This window comes from Festucalex cinctus, chromosome 10, assembly GCF_051991245.1.
Source record: "Festucalex cinctus isolate MCC-2025b chromosome 10, RoL_Fcin_1.0, whole genome shotgun sequence".
Taxonomy (NCBI): Eukaryota; Metazoa; Chordata; class Actinopteri; order Syngnathiformes; family Syngnathidae; genus Festucalex; species Festucalex cinctus.
In genome coordinates, this window is record NC_135420.1 from 29,199,522 (window position 1) to 29,215,138 (window position 15,617).

At 41.3% G+C, this 15,617-nt stretch overlaps 3 protein-coding genes across 5 annotated transcripts in view; 2 read left to right on the plus strand and 1 right to left on the minus strand.

Moving 5' to 3' along the window:
* The window catches only part of LOC144027541 (antihemorrhagic factor cHLP-B-like), an 82,154-nt gene that overhangs the window by 43,661 nt on the left and 22,876 nt on the right, over positions 1-15,617 (minus strand). Inside the window, exon 8 of one of the 2 annotated variants that reach the window (XM_077535169.1) lies at positions 6,364-6,379. The exons of the other annotated variant lie outside the window; for it this stretch is intronic. The gene's annotated coding sequence lies outside the window, so the exon portion shown is untranslated. Of the gene's footprint in view, positions 1-6,363; positions 6,380-15,617 lie in introns of those variants that run through there. 2 annotated transcript variants of the gene reach the window in all.
* On the plus strand, positions 634-11,159 carry lmnb2 (lamin B2). 2 transcript variants are annotated; one of them, XM_077535161.1, is made up of 13 exons: positions 634-1,140; positions 4,221-4,357; positions 4,738-4,894; positions 5,616-5,741; positions 6,012-6,110; positions 6,190-6,261; positions 6,413-6,538; positions 6,613-6,833; positions 7,863-8,064; positions 8,141-8,248; positions 8,332-8,451; positions 8,542-8,628; positions 9,349-11,159. In XM_077535161.1, exons 1-13 carry the CDS (start codon positions 916-918, stop codon positions 9,385-9,387), a joined length of 1,719 nt encoding a protein of 572 aa, XP_077391287.1. In that variant the 5' UTR covers positions 634-915; the 3' UTR covers positions 9,388-11,159. The 2 variants fall into 2 exon arrangements, with proteins under 2 accessions (XP_077391287.1, XP_077391288.1); XM_077535162.1 differs by having other exon boundaries at positions 9,352-11,159.
* On the plus strand, positions 11,906-15,498 carry commd2 (COMM domain containing 2). The gene is made up of 6 exons (XM_077534054.1): positions 11,906-12,087; positions 12,357-12,434; positions 13,130-13,212; positions 13,775-13,849; positions 13,961-14,059; positions 14,163-15,498. Exons 1-6 carry the CDS (start codon positions 11,949-11,951, stop codon positions 14,382-14,384), a joined length of 696 nt encoding a protein of 231 aa, XP_077390180.1. The 5' UTR covers positions 11,906-11,948; the 3' UTR covers positions 14,385-15,498.

Below are 15,617 nucleotides of genomic sequence, written 5' to 3' on the forward strand. Positions count from 1 at the left end.
GATATGAAAAATATAATTCGAAAATTAGATCCAACAAAAAAATACATTTGTAGTTAATTTTTTACTTATATTTTTATTTTCACTTTTAGTCATTTATTTATTTATTTGTTTAGTCATTTGTTCCTAGCATATGCAACCCTTTTTAATTACAAATAAATATTTGGTTGCCATATTGAACATTTCCTCCTCAAACATGAGGGAAAAAATTGCTACGTTTGAATTTGGCAATATAATATTTCACAAGAATAAATGTGATATTTTTAACATGTTTATTTATTTATTTATTTATTATCATCATTGAAGAAACCAAACTATACTAAATGTATTACTAATATTTTTCTTATTTGGCAAGTACTGTTTTTTTTAATTGCTTTATTTAACAAATGGAATCAAAAGCCAAACATGGCAAACATAAAGCAAACAATAATCACCATCACAGTAAACTTACAAGTAATACACAACAAGCTCACAATAACATTAAAGGAAAAGTAAAATAAAACTAAATTAAAAAACCGCCAGGGGTCTTTAAGAAATATTAATAACTTGGCAAGAACTGAACGTCGACTGCGTTGTTGGACCGTGACGTCACCTCGGTGTTGAATGTTGTTGTTTTTCCCATCGTGCATTGCGCGACCGGATATGCTCCCTGCTTTTGGCGCGGTGGTGGCGGCAGCTGCGGCGGCCATTTTGGAATCCCTTCGCCCCACTGACTCCGCACGAGCAAGCGTGAACACTACAACCGCGTATGACTAACTCGTCGCCCGCCTTCCATTGATTCCTCGCCCGTTGTCCTTTCGCTTCGCCGAACCACTTTTTCCCCCCGTCCCACGGACACGCGCGTTGTTCTCCCTGCCCCGCTAAGCGGCCGAACGAACGAAAGAAGCGTCGAAGAAAGAAAAAAGCGACCGAGCCGTTATGGCGACTGCAACCCCAAGAAGTGAAACTGGCCGGCCGGTGGCGGCGGCCTCCTCGTCCACTCCGCTCTCGCCCACCCGCATCTCTCGCCTGCAGGAGAAGCAGGACCTGCAGCACCTCAACGACCGGCTGGCCGTTTACATCGAGCGGGTCCGCTCCCTGGAGCTGGAGAACGACCGGCTGATGGTCAAAGTGTCCGAGAAAGAGGAGGTCACCACCAGGGAGGTGAGTGCCGTCGACGCGACTTCCAATCTTCCCATGACCGCGTTTATGTGTCCATATCCCGTAAAAGTAGATGAAAAAAGTATTCGAATGGATCTCAGAGTACACGCAAAACGTGGGTGGCAACGGGCCAAATGTACGGAACGTTTCAGAATTTTTTTTTTCATCCCACAAAACGAACAAACCAGCTCGCGCTTGAACCGTTTTTTGACTTCTCGAAGGCGAACTGGTTGATTTGAAAGCGTTTCAACTTAGTGGGGAAAAAAAAAAGCTGTTCGGAGTTTCAAAATTTGAAAAGAGGGCGGTTGATTGTGCGCGCCATTTCATATCGACGCCCCCTCCCTTTTTTTTTTTTTTTTTTGTACCACCAATAGTTCACTGATTTCCCCTCACCAACTTCTCAACCGGAACTACCTCGACAACAGACACATTTAACTACATTTTTGTGTTAGTTTCACACTTTTAAGCAACATTTTGTCCCGACTGGATGTTTTAAAATGTTAAAGATGAATCGAAATGGGTATTTTGCTCTGAGTGATTGATTGATTGGGTTTTATTGAACATATAAACACATCACAAGTATAAAATACGAGTTGTAGTTAAAAACGAAAAAAGGAAAAGTAAAATAAATCGTCAATAGTATCATAATTTACATGTTCAAAAGGAGTAGGAAGAAGTACAAAAACGTATTTAGTCGTACTCCCTACTGCTTCTATCATAATAATATACTAAAGTTGTTCTTGCTAACATAAAAGTTGAATAGAAAATAAACAAAACATTTTTATCTTAAGTTCACAGATGTATTAGTATGAGTTACAAGTCCTTATCCATTACATATATGCAAAGAAGAGAGAGCGAAAGTAAAGCCCTACATTAAAAAAATATTCCCAACCATATGTGGGCACACATGCACATGCCCATACACGCACATAATAAGTACATAAACGTATGAACATGCATACACACACACATTTTACATTCATGCTCGATTTACATATTATTCTATCATTTTAAACCTCTTTAAATACAGTAATTGATTCACATTTTTTTCAGTTCAATTTCATAACTGTTCCACAAATTAATTAACTCCTTGAGTTGCGCAAGAACCACAAGTAGAATTTCTGCACTTGTAGAAATGAATGAATGTGGCGTAGTGGGTAAGAGTGAATGCCCCCAGTTGCTCCTCTACATCTTTACTAGGGCTGGGCGATTAACCGAAAATTTACTGTTACCGAAATTTACTATAATAACCAACGTCATTTTTTCCCATGTCGGTAAATTCTGTGTATTAATAAAAAAGAAAAGAAAAGTCTTTCCGTTTGTTTTGACTGTGTATTTTTGGTAGGCTATGTTCATTCCCCTTTAATACAGTTCAGCGCGTGTAGTCGCGTGACTCCACCCATCCAGTCCTAGCAAGGGAAACACGATGAGGAAATGGCGGCTGGTTGAAACAGCGGAAGTAACGTTAGACGAAGTTGATCCTGTTACGCTTGTCCTGAAAAGAAATTTCAACATCTGTCGTTTGGAAATATCTTGTGCTCCACAAAGACGATGTTGAGCAAAAGAACACGAAATGTAAAGTGTGTCTGAAAGCCGTCGTAACCACCCAGAGCGAGGCGGACAACCTTTTTCAGCACCGACAGTTCGAAGATGTTGAAGCAAGGTTCGAAAAGCGGCATCCCCAGACAGCAGCCCGTAACGGAGGCATTTTTAGGGGCGACACCATACGAGGTGGGTGGGAAAAAAATAATGCGATAGCATACCACATAGCTAAAGATATAGCTGCCATATCTACAGTTACAAGGTTTAAATACCTCTTGGAAGTAGTCGACCATCGCGAAAATATTGCTTCCCATCACCGAGAGGCTGCCCAATTTTGACATGTCAGGCATTTTTTTATTTGCAGTTGATTATATGTATTTGACATTTTTTTATTTTATGTATTTTGTTTACAAGCCACACTACCTCCTTTGCACATGGCATTATTTATATTATTTATTTGCAAGATACATTACCGCCTTTGCAAATGGCATTGCTGTACCTTTGCGCAAAAAACAAGAGGTAACCTTTTTCTCATGTTGTAATGTGACATTGTTCAAGTCATGCAAGCTATTTTAAATATTTATACTTTAACACATTCACTGCCAGCCCAGCAAAAATGCATTGCATCATTTGACGTCTTTTTCCGTCAAAGGCAGTGAATGAGTTAATGGTTACAAGAGATTTTCATACTTTTATGTATCATTCAGTGAAAGTAATGTGTGCCAGTTGGTCAATAAATCAATAAAAAAGCAGTTAATTTTCATTTCCTGCACTTATTTTTGGGGGGGGTTATTGTGCATTTATCATTACCGAGGTAAAACTGCCCAATTTATTATGATATTGATTGTAGGTCATATTGCCCAGCCCTAACCGTTACACTATATTTATTTAAGTAATAAACCTGCTATTTAAATTAAAATCCTCAAATATTTATTGTTTGTTACACTGAAAAAATGGGGATTTGTATTTACTTGGAAAAAAAATCTAGTAACGTTTTTCCACATCAGAAATTCGAGTTAAATAAACTCCTTATCAAATTTATTTAAATTCCTTATTTAAATTTGAGTGCATCAACCTTTTTATGCTTGAAGTCAATATCACTCCCCATTTTTTCAGTGTAGTTTTGAGAAATGAAATCCTGAAATACGTTGTTTGCATTCGTCCAGCATTAAAGTCTGTGTTTGCGCACACGTGCTGTATACAAGCAGCAATGTTTGCATGTTGAAAAAGCAATCGAATGACACCGCACCATGCAAGCGTACCATAAGCAGGTGGTCGGCAGTAATCTACACAGAGGTGAACTAAATATCCATTTGCAACTTACTTAGTTGCTATTTATACTTGAGCGCTTATATGGTGGATGTCAGAAAGCAGTTGGAGCTTGGGGGTTTCTCATTTGGTGCGTTTCCATTACCCTCAGTTTTGCTCAAAAGACAAATATTTATTTTTGCAAAAAAAAAAAAAAAAAAGTAGTTGACTGGCGGAGCTTATTATGTGATATTTCCCAAATGATCCCTTTTTGCTCCTTTTTTTTTTTTAAGGCGAGCAACCTGAAGCACCTGTATGAGGCCGAGTTGGCGGACGCTCGCCACGTTCTGGACGACACCGCCAGGGAGCGCGCCCGGCTGCAGATCGATCTAGGCAAGGTCCAGGCCGAGTTGGACGAGGTCACGCGCAGGTAAGCGCTCATCGTCTAAACTTGTGATAACTTTGTTGGCGAAAAATTTTCCTCAAATATCAATTATGCACTTTTTTTTAATTTAGATAAGTTATTGTCAGTTCAACATGTTACATTGAAACGATTAATAAAGACACCGTTGTATTAAATGTCTTGCATGTTAAACTATATTTACAACTAGGCGTATTATTATAACTTTCTCTATAAAGTAAAAAAAATGAAAGCGGACAGAAAGAAGTCAAACGTATGTCTGCCCCCAATCAACACAAAAAAAAAACAATCAACACAAAATGAATAAATGACTGCGTGCGGTCAATTGATTGATTGATTGATTGATTGATTGATTGATTGGGGCTTTCCTTTTTCCTTGGTTGTGCCAGTGGCAAGAAGAAGGATGCCGACCTGGCGGCGGCCATGTCGCGAGTGGGCGCTCTGGAAAGTCAGCTGAACCAGAGCGAAGCGGCGCTGTCCACGGCCCTCAGCCAGAACGCCACGCTCGCCGCCGACATGCTCGAAGTCAAGGGCCTGCTGGCTAAGGTGCTCATTTAGTCATTTACACTACACTATCTGTCAAGTCAAAAAAAAAACAACATATATTTGTCGAAGGTTACAAGTGGGGTGGGATCGTTTCCAAGCTTTTTTGGTTACAGGATTAATTAATCAAATCATAGTAGCAAAGGGGAGCATTTTACATTTTTTGGGGGGGGGGTGAATTCTTATTATATGGTCATAATCACCCATCCCATAAATGCAGATGCACATTGTGGGTTAGCTTGTTGGTTTACATGATTTGAAAATGGTCTCAAAAGTATTGCAAATTCAAATTGTGTGAATGTAAATAATTAATCCTCCTTGTTTGGTTTATGCATATGTTATTTGACCCACTTGATGTTTCATCATCAAAAAAAATACATTTTGCAATTTTGTTGTGCACTACAATGACAAAGACTCTTCAAATTTATTTTATTGAATTAAAAGATGCATGTACTGGAGTGACAAATTGGATGACTTGTTTTAGTGCTCCGTGCAAAACAGCAAAGGGAAAAACACAGCTGTTACACGTTATCAACTATCCATCCATCCATTTTACGAACCACTTATTGCTCGCGCGTGGATATTTCCGATTTTCTCAAACGTCTTTGCAGCTGTTGCAAACCGTTTTGCCGCCACCTGTCACCAAACGCGGACCCCCTCCTCAATTCCCGCATTGTGCGTTGAAGTCGAGGAAGGCTAACGTGTCGCCGATGTCGGTTTGCAGGCGGAGGACAGCCGCGCCGTCAGCAAGCGGCAGCTGGAGGACGAGACCCTGAAGCGCGTGGACTTTGAGAACCGCTGCCAGTCGCTCGCTGAGGAGCTGGAGTTCCGGAAGAACATGTTTGAGGAGGTGAGCATGCGTCTGTCACTCTCACTTGCCAACAAAGTCATCACAGAACATTAGGAGTGCACCAAAATGGACCATTTTTGGCCGAAAATAAAAAATGCTTGTCAGTTTATTTTTTGTTTTTGTTTTTTAACTACCATTGCATTTATTATAATTCATTAAAATTCCAATATTATAAAATATTCATTTAGCACTGGTAGAAAAATTGGTGCATCGCTACAGAAAATATCTTTTCCACGTTAAAGTCGATTTTGTTCACAAATGTGTGTTTAGGAGGTTCGGGAGTCTCGCCGCAGACAAGAACAGCGAATTGTGGAGGTGGACTCCGGAGTCAGACAGGATTACGAGTTCAAACTGGCTCAAGCTTTGCAGGTAAGTGTGTATGTAAGAGAATAGGGTGACCGCGTGCATGCATTTCCATTGATGCAATGCGTGCGTGCTTGTGCGTCAGGACCTGCGGAAGCAGCACGATGAGCAGGTGTCCCTGTACAAGGACGAACTGGAGCAGACCTTCCAGGCCAAGGTGAGCGAGTGCCTCGTCGTCTTCCTTTTGTCTTGTGTGGGCTGGATTTACACAGCTGGTCCAAAATCACATTTGTCATTTCAAAATCTAGCCTCATGCAACTTTTTTTTTTTTCCCCAAAAAATAATTTTTGTTTTGAACCTCGGTGCAGCTGGAGAACGCCAAGGTGGCGTCGGCGATGAACGACAAGGCCATCTGCATGGCCAGGGAGGAGCTGCAGGAGTCCCGGATGCGAATCGAGAGTCTGGGCTATCAGCTGAGCGCCCTGCAGAAACAAGTAAGTACTCGAGCCTCTTCATGTCTTTTGGCCGCCCGTCCCGATGTCTTCTTTAACGACATTGGTGCGTGCAGGCGGCGGCGGCCGAGGACCGCGTCCGGGAGCTGGAGGAGATCCTGTCGTCGGAGCGCGACAAGCACCGGCGCATCATGGAGGTCAAGGACCACGAGATGAACGACCTGCGCGAGCGCATGAACGCGCAGCTCTCCGAGTACCAGGAGCTTCTGGACGTCAAGCTCACGCTGGACATGGAGATCAGCGCCTACAGGAAGCTCCTGGAGGGCGAGGAGCACAGGTGGGCGGGGCTCGTTGGGTCTGCGACGGCCAAAAGATTGAGTGGAAAGATGGCGACATAACTAATAGGGCCTGACCGATTTTTGGCAGAAAAAAATACAGATTGATTTAATCTGACGATTATTTATTAAAAATATATATAATGCATAAAATTCACCCCTTTCCCAATTCCTTTTCAATGGGTGCCACTTATGCAAAAACTTTCAGCATTCCCACAACAATAAGAAAGTAAAATGAGAATAGAATAAACTAAAATAGTAGCAATTGAAAAAACAGAACAAATCCTGGCCTGTTTTGGCCTCTTGGGGGCAGTGTGGTGCCATGTATCCATGGCGCACACACTTAGAGTACAGAAGAAAGTTGCTATTGAATTCGATTCAAATAACGAGTTTTTCCACACATTGGGAAGAATGTGTGCCTTTGCGTAGTGTTATGTAATATGTGGGTATGTGTTGCCATAAAATGTGTGTGTGGATACTCGTTATTTGAAGCAAAAATACCCGCAAAGTCGTTGCTAATTTCTTGGTAGCATTTGCTAACTTGCTGTTGGTGCTAGGCTAGCGATGTTTTAAAAAAGAAGCATGTTTTGTAGTTAAATGTATAGCGGATGGAATTCTTAATGTTGTGTGTTTAGTTTTACAGTTAACTCCAACTGCGGTGTCATTAAACGACTTAAAGGACGCTCAGGGACATCAGATTAGCATACGCTACACGCTTGCTGGCTGCTAATGCTATGCAAGCAAAATGGTGCATTCGGGGTCCTTTCACAGCATCGGAAACTTCGGTTTTCTTTGTTAATGTTTTAAGGGGGAAATAATCGGCCATTTGGCCCAATTGGCTTGTGTTTGAAGGTCAATAATCAGCTGATAAAATTGGTCGGGCCCTATTTTAAACATAGAAGGGCCAAAACATCCCTAATGAAAATGAAATTGCACTTTAATGATGACAATATTGTGGCAGTTTTAATAACACGATATCACGTTATTGTGACATCCCTCTTGGTGCCGCGTCTCGTCCCGCCCGCCCACAGGCTCAAGCTGTCTCCCAGCCCGACCTCCCGTGTGACCGTTTCCCGGGTGACGGGCTCGTCCCGCACCTCCAAGCGGAGGAGGGTGGACGTGGAGGCGGGCGACATGGGGCACAGCGAGGAGCACACGGCCAGCGGCGCCGTCTCCATCTCGCCCACCGACATGGACGGGAACTCGGTCACCCTGACCAACGACACGGAGCAGGTGCGTTGCCCGCTCGTCTGCGTTTGTCGGCGACGGGTTCGCCGTGTTCAAACGTTGACGTCTTCTGCTGCTTCAGGACCAGCCTCTGGGGAACTGGAGACTGAAGAGACAAGTGGACGACGCCGACGAGATCGTCTACAAGTTCTCACCCAAGTTTGTTCTCAAGGCCGGACAGACCGTCACTGTAAGACCTCTCTCTGTCTCTCTCTCTTTGTGTGTGCACGTGATCTGTTGATTACTCAGACTACGATAATATCCTGTATGTAGGTGTGGTCTGCAGATGCTGGCGTGGCCCACGGTCCGCCCACTGATCTCCTGTGGAAAAGCCAGGCTTCCTGGGGAACAGGAAGTGACATCATCACCATCCTGGTCAACTCCGACGGCGAGGTAACGGCGTCTTGCTCGTCAAGCGACAGCCAAAAAGGGGGGGGAGCCGCCGCGGACGACCGCGTGTCTCATTTCCACATTGTCGCACAGGAAGTGGCCAAACGGCGCAAAGTGTCAGTGGAGAATGGAGCGGAAGAGGACGAAGAGGAGGAGGAAGAGGAAGTGGTGCACAAGAAGGTGACGACACCTTTTCTGTGGCGTTACTATTTAGGATGAGGGTGGAACAACGTTTTCCATCAATTTCCCTGGAAAGTTGAGCTGGGGAATTTTGAAACGATTCCAAAATGAAAGCTTTCCTTGAGAATTCACGATCATTTCATGGAAAAGTATCGATCAGGGACTAGAAAGTAGAAATTATATTTGAATACAAAGTTGTCATTAATTTGCCACTTTTAACTACAATTATTGAAAATTCATCTGCTTGTGCATATAAAAATGTAAATCTAGTTCTGCCTTGTTGTAAGACGAATTTTTTTTTTTTTTTAATGCTAGAGCAAACATAAGGCTTTGATGCGCCTCTCGACTGCAAAAAATGGCTATAGAAATGCTAGTTATTACATAAATGGCCAGCAGGCGGCAGCAGAGTATAAGAGATCAACAAGGGCCATGTTGAGAAAAAGCTCAATTACTCCATATTCTAAATAGATTTGTGAATAATGATGAAACTCACCTATATTCTAATACTAATTGCTGCAAAATGTTTTAAACGTAGATTTCAAAGCATTTAATACCGTGACGCAGATATCGGACAGACGGACGGATGATGCGAAATGTTGGAACATGACATTGGTTCTACCAGTTTGAACATCCGCCAATTAAAAAACAAAACAAATGGGGGCTTTCATGTGAATTGTTTGGTGTCGATAATCAATAAACGTTGTGCTGGTGTTGTCCCAGCAGGCCAAAATTTCATCCAGGGAGTGCGCCGTCATGTGAAGACTCTCCAGCAGCAAGTGTTGGAGCCGCCACATCCTGTCCAGAAAAACACATCCTGGTTTGTCGGAGCAGCCCTGTTTTTGTTTTGGGTTTTTTGGGTTTTTTTTTTTTTTTTTTTTTTTTTTTTTTTTTTAAACATGTTTGGTTTGTTGTTGGCAAACAACATTCCCACTGCCAGCCTCACCACTGGACTCCTCAGATTGTTTTTTTTGTTTTGTTTTTAACCACTTTCCTGAAGGGCTTCCATTGCACCGTCGAGATAAAAACCATCACAAGTGTTGATTTTTATACAGTGCTTTACATTTTTGTGTTTTATTTTTACCATATATTTGATTCTTAGCGTGGAGCCGACTGACTGGCCTCTCGCCATGTGATCACCTCCTTCTTTGTTCACTTTTTAGAGCCACTTGAGGCTGATTGATTGATTGATTGTTCTTTTGAGCGGTTCCAATGTATCAAACACTACAAAGAAAAAAAACAAGCAATTTTAATCCATAGGTCAGGAATATTTCTTGAAGATTTCCGGTAAATTTACATAGGGGGGGTTTAGAAAGTTTTCAAATTTTTCATGGGGATTGTGGGTAAGTTCATGGAAAGCTGCAGATTCACACAAGCGCGAGCAGGGCTGTAATGATTATTCTCATAATTGCATGGTTTTTTTTTTTTGTTTTTTTTTTATTAATTATTTGGATCAAATGTTTCCATCCCTTTTTTTCCAAAAGAGAAAAAAGTTTAGGTGTCGAAAGTGCACAAACATAAATTGATGATTCAGATGCTGGTTTGGTGTTTCACATCAGACAGGAAATGGTTTTCCAGAATCAGCAGATATTTGCAAAATGTTTTTGTTGTGGAAAAATACAAGTCGGATATAAATCTGCAGACTACCCACCTAGCATCAGCTCGTACCCACGCAAACCCCAAATTGGGCCACACGTATTCTGCCTTTACCTCGTAAGTTCCTGTTTTTTAGTTCCATAAATTCCCACTGGAAGTTTCCGACGTGAAATTCCCCGAATGTGGACGCCCGTTTGTCAGTTTCTGACTTTAATTGCCGCAATTTTTAACGAGGCCGAACGAGTGTTTCGTGAGCCTCGCCGCCAGTTCAGCCGCCCGACATCATCGTCTTGACTTTGGCTGCTCACAAGATGATGGAAGACAAAAAAATATATATTTCAACTGACCTTTTTCATAGCTCAGAGAAAAAAAAATGTGTAGCTCACATGACGCGTGTTGTTTCGAGCACGCCTTTTGTGACGCCGTGTTTTTGTGTGCGTTTTCAAACCATGTTTTACACTTAGATATCATTTAGGTTTTTTTTTTTGTTTTTTTTGACAATGTAATCAATTTGTTTACATTCAATATGACTTTCAATTTTGTCTTAAGGATCTCCGGGTGATAATTTTTGGGTGTTTATGAACCTCCGTTGAAATTTGAGAAAATGACGATTTTGGCAGGCGTCAACGCGTATGCGGTCAATTTCATTCTGGATTTGCCAAAGTCTGTTAGCTCGTGCTAACGTTTGGATGTGTTGCGAAACGTCCCAACACTTTTGACTTTGAAAGGAAAACAAAAAAAATGACATATTGGTATGCACGAGCACCTGTCTTTTAGCAATAGATGTGACGTTAGCGAATGTGACTTAAGCGCCCAATTTGTAGTCAGCGCCTCAGACTTCTTTTGTTGTGTGTGTGCGTGTGTCGGGGTTCTAGTAGGGGGAGGGGCTTGTCATTTTAACTGAACTTTTTGTACCCACAATAAATGTTTTACATTTACTCAATCTTGACTGCTTGATGACCGAGTTACACACATAAATAGAATAGGAAATCTTGATTGTTAAATGTGGCATTCCATTCTAGATTAAATATTTCAAATGATTCATGAGGTGCATATATTCAGTAAGTGTTTATTTATTGTAAGAAAAGTTTAAATTAAAACGTATGATTGTTCAGAAAATGATTTTATAGTAAGTATAATTTCAGATTGCACATTAATATTGATTCACTTTGATTATTGTCTCATAGCTAGTTTAATAATTTGTGACATACATATTCAGCGAATAAAGCTATTGTACTTTTTATTGAAATGTGGTGGGCCGAGTTAATACAATTTAATAAGGTAATTTAAAAATGATGTGAAAGTACAATTTTATTAAATACATAGCCAATTTAATTATTTCATATTGTGCAGCAATGCACATTTGGATGCGTCCAGTGTTTATAATTTCTTTTTCAATGATATATTTAAATGATGACACATTTTGATACATACAGTTGTGATTGATTTAATAAAGGCTTTATTGTAGAAGTCTGTATTTTACATCGACGGCGAAACAAACGATAAGCCCCTCTTTACCAAAATGAACCTCAGAAGAAGCTTCAAAGTACATTTTCAAGTTTTGTCTTGGGGGGGAAAAAAATGCTCAACATTTCTATCGTGCATTTCATACAGTGACCAGAGGTGGCAGCAAATTGTGTGTGGCAGCTGACTTGTGTACAAGGACGACGACGAAGAAGACGAATCAGCAAAGTGGGCGGGGATTCCGCTGTCACACTTCCGGGTTGATGAGGATTTCTTTTTTTTGTCGAGCCAAATTTGATTTTTGGAAAATATTAAAAGTGACATTTGGAGTCAACATGTTGCTTGTTTTGTCCGAAGAGCATAAAGAGCACCTCAACTTCCTCAACAAAGTGGACGCGGCAGGTAAAAATTAGCATTTAATTCTGTTTACTACACATTTAAACGGCTATTTTAGTTAGCCTTGCTAGGTCTGTATTTTTTTTCCTCTTCTACTTCTATAATTATATGCTAGTACATACGAATTATTACTTTGTTCGCACGAAGTTTTTTTCCCGCGTCTTGAGGGAGGGGGTGAATATGAGATATTAAGAAAAAAAATATATATATGAGAAGATATATCAGAGGCGAATAAAAAAGCTATGAAATCCTGATGGCGTTTTTGTGCTTTTGAGTGGTTGGGGAGTTTGGGCGCATTGCACTGGAGTTCCTGAGGAGAGGAATCAGCCCCAAAGTCTACGAGGGAGCCGCCAGTAAGTCATTTCCTCGTGATAATCACACATTATTTTTGGTCCCATCCAGTGATGTATGGAAGCCCCAAAGTGTCAAAATTCAAAAATTAAAAACGCAATTTTGAAATAACTATTCTTTTCAATGTTTTATAAGAAAAGAAAACTTTTTTTTTTTTTTTTTTTTTTTTTTTTAACACAAAGTCAGTTTTTATTTCATAATGTCCTTCTCCACAATGCTTTTTTAAAAAAAAAATTATTACATAATGGCGTTTTACAGCCGAATGACTTGGTCTTGTCAATTTATTTTCCAAAAGTATGACGTTGTTAAAATAATCGTTATGAAATATTTAATCAAAATAAAATGTTTGTTACATATTAAAGAATAGTAGGAACACTTTTCATAATAATACTAACTCCTCATTTTACAATTTAATGGCCATACTACATAATGGTCTGTTATTCATTTCAAAATGGCGTTTTTATTATTTATTGAATTTTGACACTTTTGGGCGTCCATATGCACAAGTCAACTTATCACGTTAAAACATGAAATTTATGCTGATGTCACTTATTGGACTTTATTTTGGCTTTGTGGCAACACTGTGCTAAGTTTACGCTTGTGTACCTTTGAGCACGGCATGTAAGCCGACATGTTCAGCTGTCGTTGCGTATGACCCACCCAACGAGGTCTTCTTTGCGGCGTGTTTGCTTTGCAGGGAAGCTGTCGGTGCCCGTGGAAGCGGTTCGGCACGGCGTGGAGGGTCTCATGTACCTCATGACTCAGAGCTCCAAACACATGGTCAGCCTGCACGCTCTCACAAAGCATCATACTCACTTTTCAGAATGATCAGAATTAAGGGTGGACTTTTTCCATGGTAATAAAGTTTACAAAATTGAATATCGCCTCTTAAAAAACAAACAATGGCTTCTGACCAACAACAGGAAAAAACAAGAAAAGAAAATCCTGATGACAAAATAAATTATTTACAGACTTGTGAGGAGCTTAGATACAATTGCGCCATCTGCTGGCGCGTACTAGTGATTTGCAAATGGAAAAACGTACGTGACAAATATATTTGTCAGTGGCAGTTAACGTTTGGCTTCCAGTTGACGAGAATCAACGTCTGTGGCAGAGAATGAGTTTAATACCCTCACATTTGGGCAAGGAGAGCTTGTTGACATTTCTGCTTGAATGTGAGACATTGTCCTTCAGTTCCTTTTCACGATTGACCGCCAATTCTCATTATTCCCGTGGAAATGTGACAAAATCGCCCCATCACGTGAACATGTATCGGAAACGATCCCTCAAGTGTAACGTGTGAGTCACGTCCGCAATCGTTTTGACCCTGTTTTGTGCGTAGTTGTCCGAGGTGGACTTTGTGGACTCGCTGTTGTCCTTGGAGTTTGGCGACGAGCTCAACCAGAGCCTCCTACAGGTGACGCTGGATCATTACGTTTCTTTATTGACGTCTCGAAGATTGTGTCTGACCTTGCCGATTTCGTGAGAAGCGAATGATTGATCGGTAATTGATTTGTCGCATCGGCAGATGTACCAGCAGCATCGCGGCGAGATCCGCAGCATCTTGAGTCTGGTGCCTTCCAGCTTGCCCGCGTACCACAACCTGGAGTGGAGGCTCGACGTGCAGGTGAGTGTGTACGTCCGAGTACACTTGTGCGATAATGTACACGTCTGTCGCGCACGTATGCATGCACGTCTCATCCCGATCGTCCTGCGCGCACACTCCCCAGTTGGCCAGTCGCTGCCTCCGCCAGCAGGTGGCGCCCACGTTGGCCACCCGGCTGCATCTGACACACGGGGGAGCGCGCGGATCCGGCGCGGAGCAGCCGAGCAGCCGGCGGGTTCTCCACGTGGACCTGGCCACCCTCCTGCACCTCATCTCCATCCTGGAGGGGGCGCTAGCCGCCTTGAAGAGCACGCACACGCGCCGCATCTTGCGGAACGTCAAATAACTCAATTATCCGTCTACTAGTACACTATTTTGTCCTCACTAGTAACACACAATTCAGCACGCTAGTACACTAGTAACATTTTTTACGTTACTAGTGCCACTTTTGGTCTACTAGTGCAAGGATCTGCTACTAGTGCATTTTTTGACATCACTCGAGCGGACCATTTAACGCACTACTAGCATATTTTTCATGGTAAGTGCCAATTTTGGTGACCAGGATATCCATCAAAGTCCATGTACTATTAATTTCTTTTTGTGCCTTACAAGTGACCTTTTCCACTACGAGTGCCACTTTTGGCCGATTAAAAATGATATCCACTTCATCAAGGTCCATGTACACTCTAAAAAGAGAATTGTTGAACCAATTTAACACACTTGTAGAATAACTAGAGCGTACTAATAAAATGATCTATATATATGACTGGCTAGCCGATAGGCCAAGACTTTTGTGGTGGCGAGGCGGCCATGTTGCTCCTCCCAAGAAATGTTTTTTTTTTTTTTGCCATTTACTTTCGAGCTGACGAACTTAATTGATCAATTTGTAATAGGAGTTAACAAGTAGCTAGCTCATTATCTTCTAGCGATTGTATTTGGTAGGAGCTAGCTAATTAGCTAGCTAATGCACAAGCTAGCTTGCAACCTCTCACGAAGGAAAATTACGAGTTTGCACGGGGGGGGTGTATGGGCTATGCAATATGTATCGACTACCAGTCATCCACGCACGTCAGTGGTACTAATAAAATGTGTTACGACTTACGATTAGCTGTTTTTTTTTTCTTTGATTGCTGCATTTTAATGATACAACTTAATTGATTGACTATGATTGTTTTTTTTGTGTGTGCTCCTCAAACTGCAAGTTGCTGGCGTCTGAGGGCCCCAGTTTGAAAAGCAGTGTTTTCATGCAACACGTGTGATCCTTTTGAATCGTGTGACAATTCAAAAGGTCCAAGACTGAGATGCCAATCCCATTCACCTTAACGCCGCCATTATTCAACATTTACGTTTGTTTGTTTTCTTTTCAATGTGTGACTTTTGCTTGACTGAAAATGTGATGGTGAACTGTACAGTTGCTAAAAGGTTTTACGATGTTCTGGAATAAATAACTATTTACAATTCCTGAGGATTTTGTGTGTGTTTGTCAAGATTGATGCTGTTTACACATTTCAACGCTTAACATCAAACTAGCTAACATCAAAAACACGTTTAAATGTTTTTTGTTTTTTTTTAACCTGTG

What these genes read in the sequence shown, in the direction of transcription:
- commd2 (XM_077534054.1), top strand. Translation starts at nt 11,949, where the DNA reads ATGAGGATTTCTTTTTTTTGTCGAGCCAAATTTGATTTTTGGAAAATA. An exon ending in AGTCTACGAGGGAGCCGCCA is followed by an intron (nt 12,435 to 13,129) that starts GTAAGTCATTTC and finishes TTTGCTTTGCAG; the next exon opens with GGAAGCTGTCGGTGCCCGTG. An exon ending in CTCAGAGCTCCAAACACATG is followed by an intron (nt 13,213 to 13,774) that starts GTCAGCCTGCAC and finishes TTTTGTGCGTAG; the next exon opens with TTGTCCGAGGTGGACTTTGT.
- lmnb2 (XM_077535161.1), top strand. Translation starts at nt 916, where the DNA reads ATGGCGACTGCAACCCCAAGAAGTGAAACTGGCCGGCCGGTGGCGGCG. An exon ending in TCAAGGGCCTGCTGGCTAAG is followed by an intron (nt 4,895 to 5,615) that starts GTGCTCATTTAG and finishes GTCGGTTTGCAG; the next exon opens with GCGGAGGACAGCCGCGCCGT. An exon ending in AGGAAGTGGTGCACAAGAAG is followed by an intron (nt 8,629 to 9,348) that starts GTGACGACACCT and finishes GTGTTGTCCCAG; the next exon opens with CAGGCCAAAATTTCATCCAG.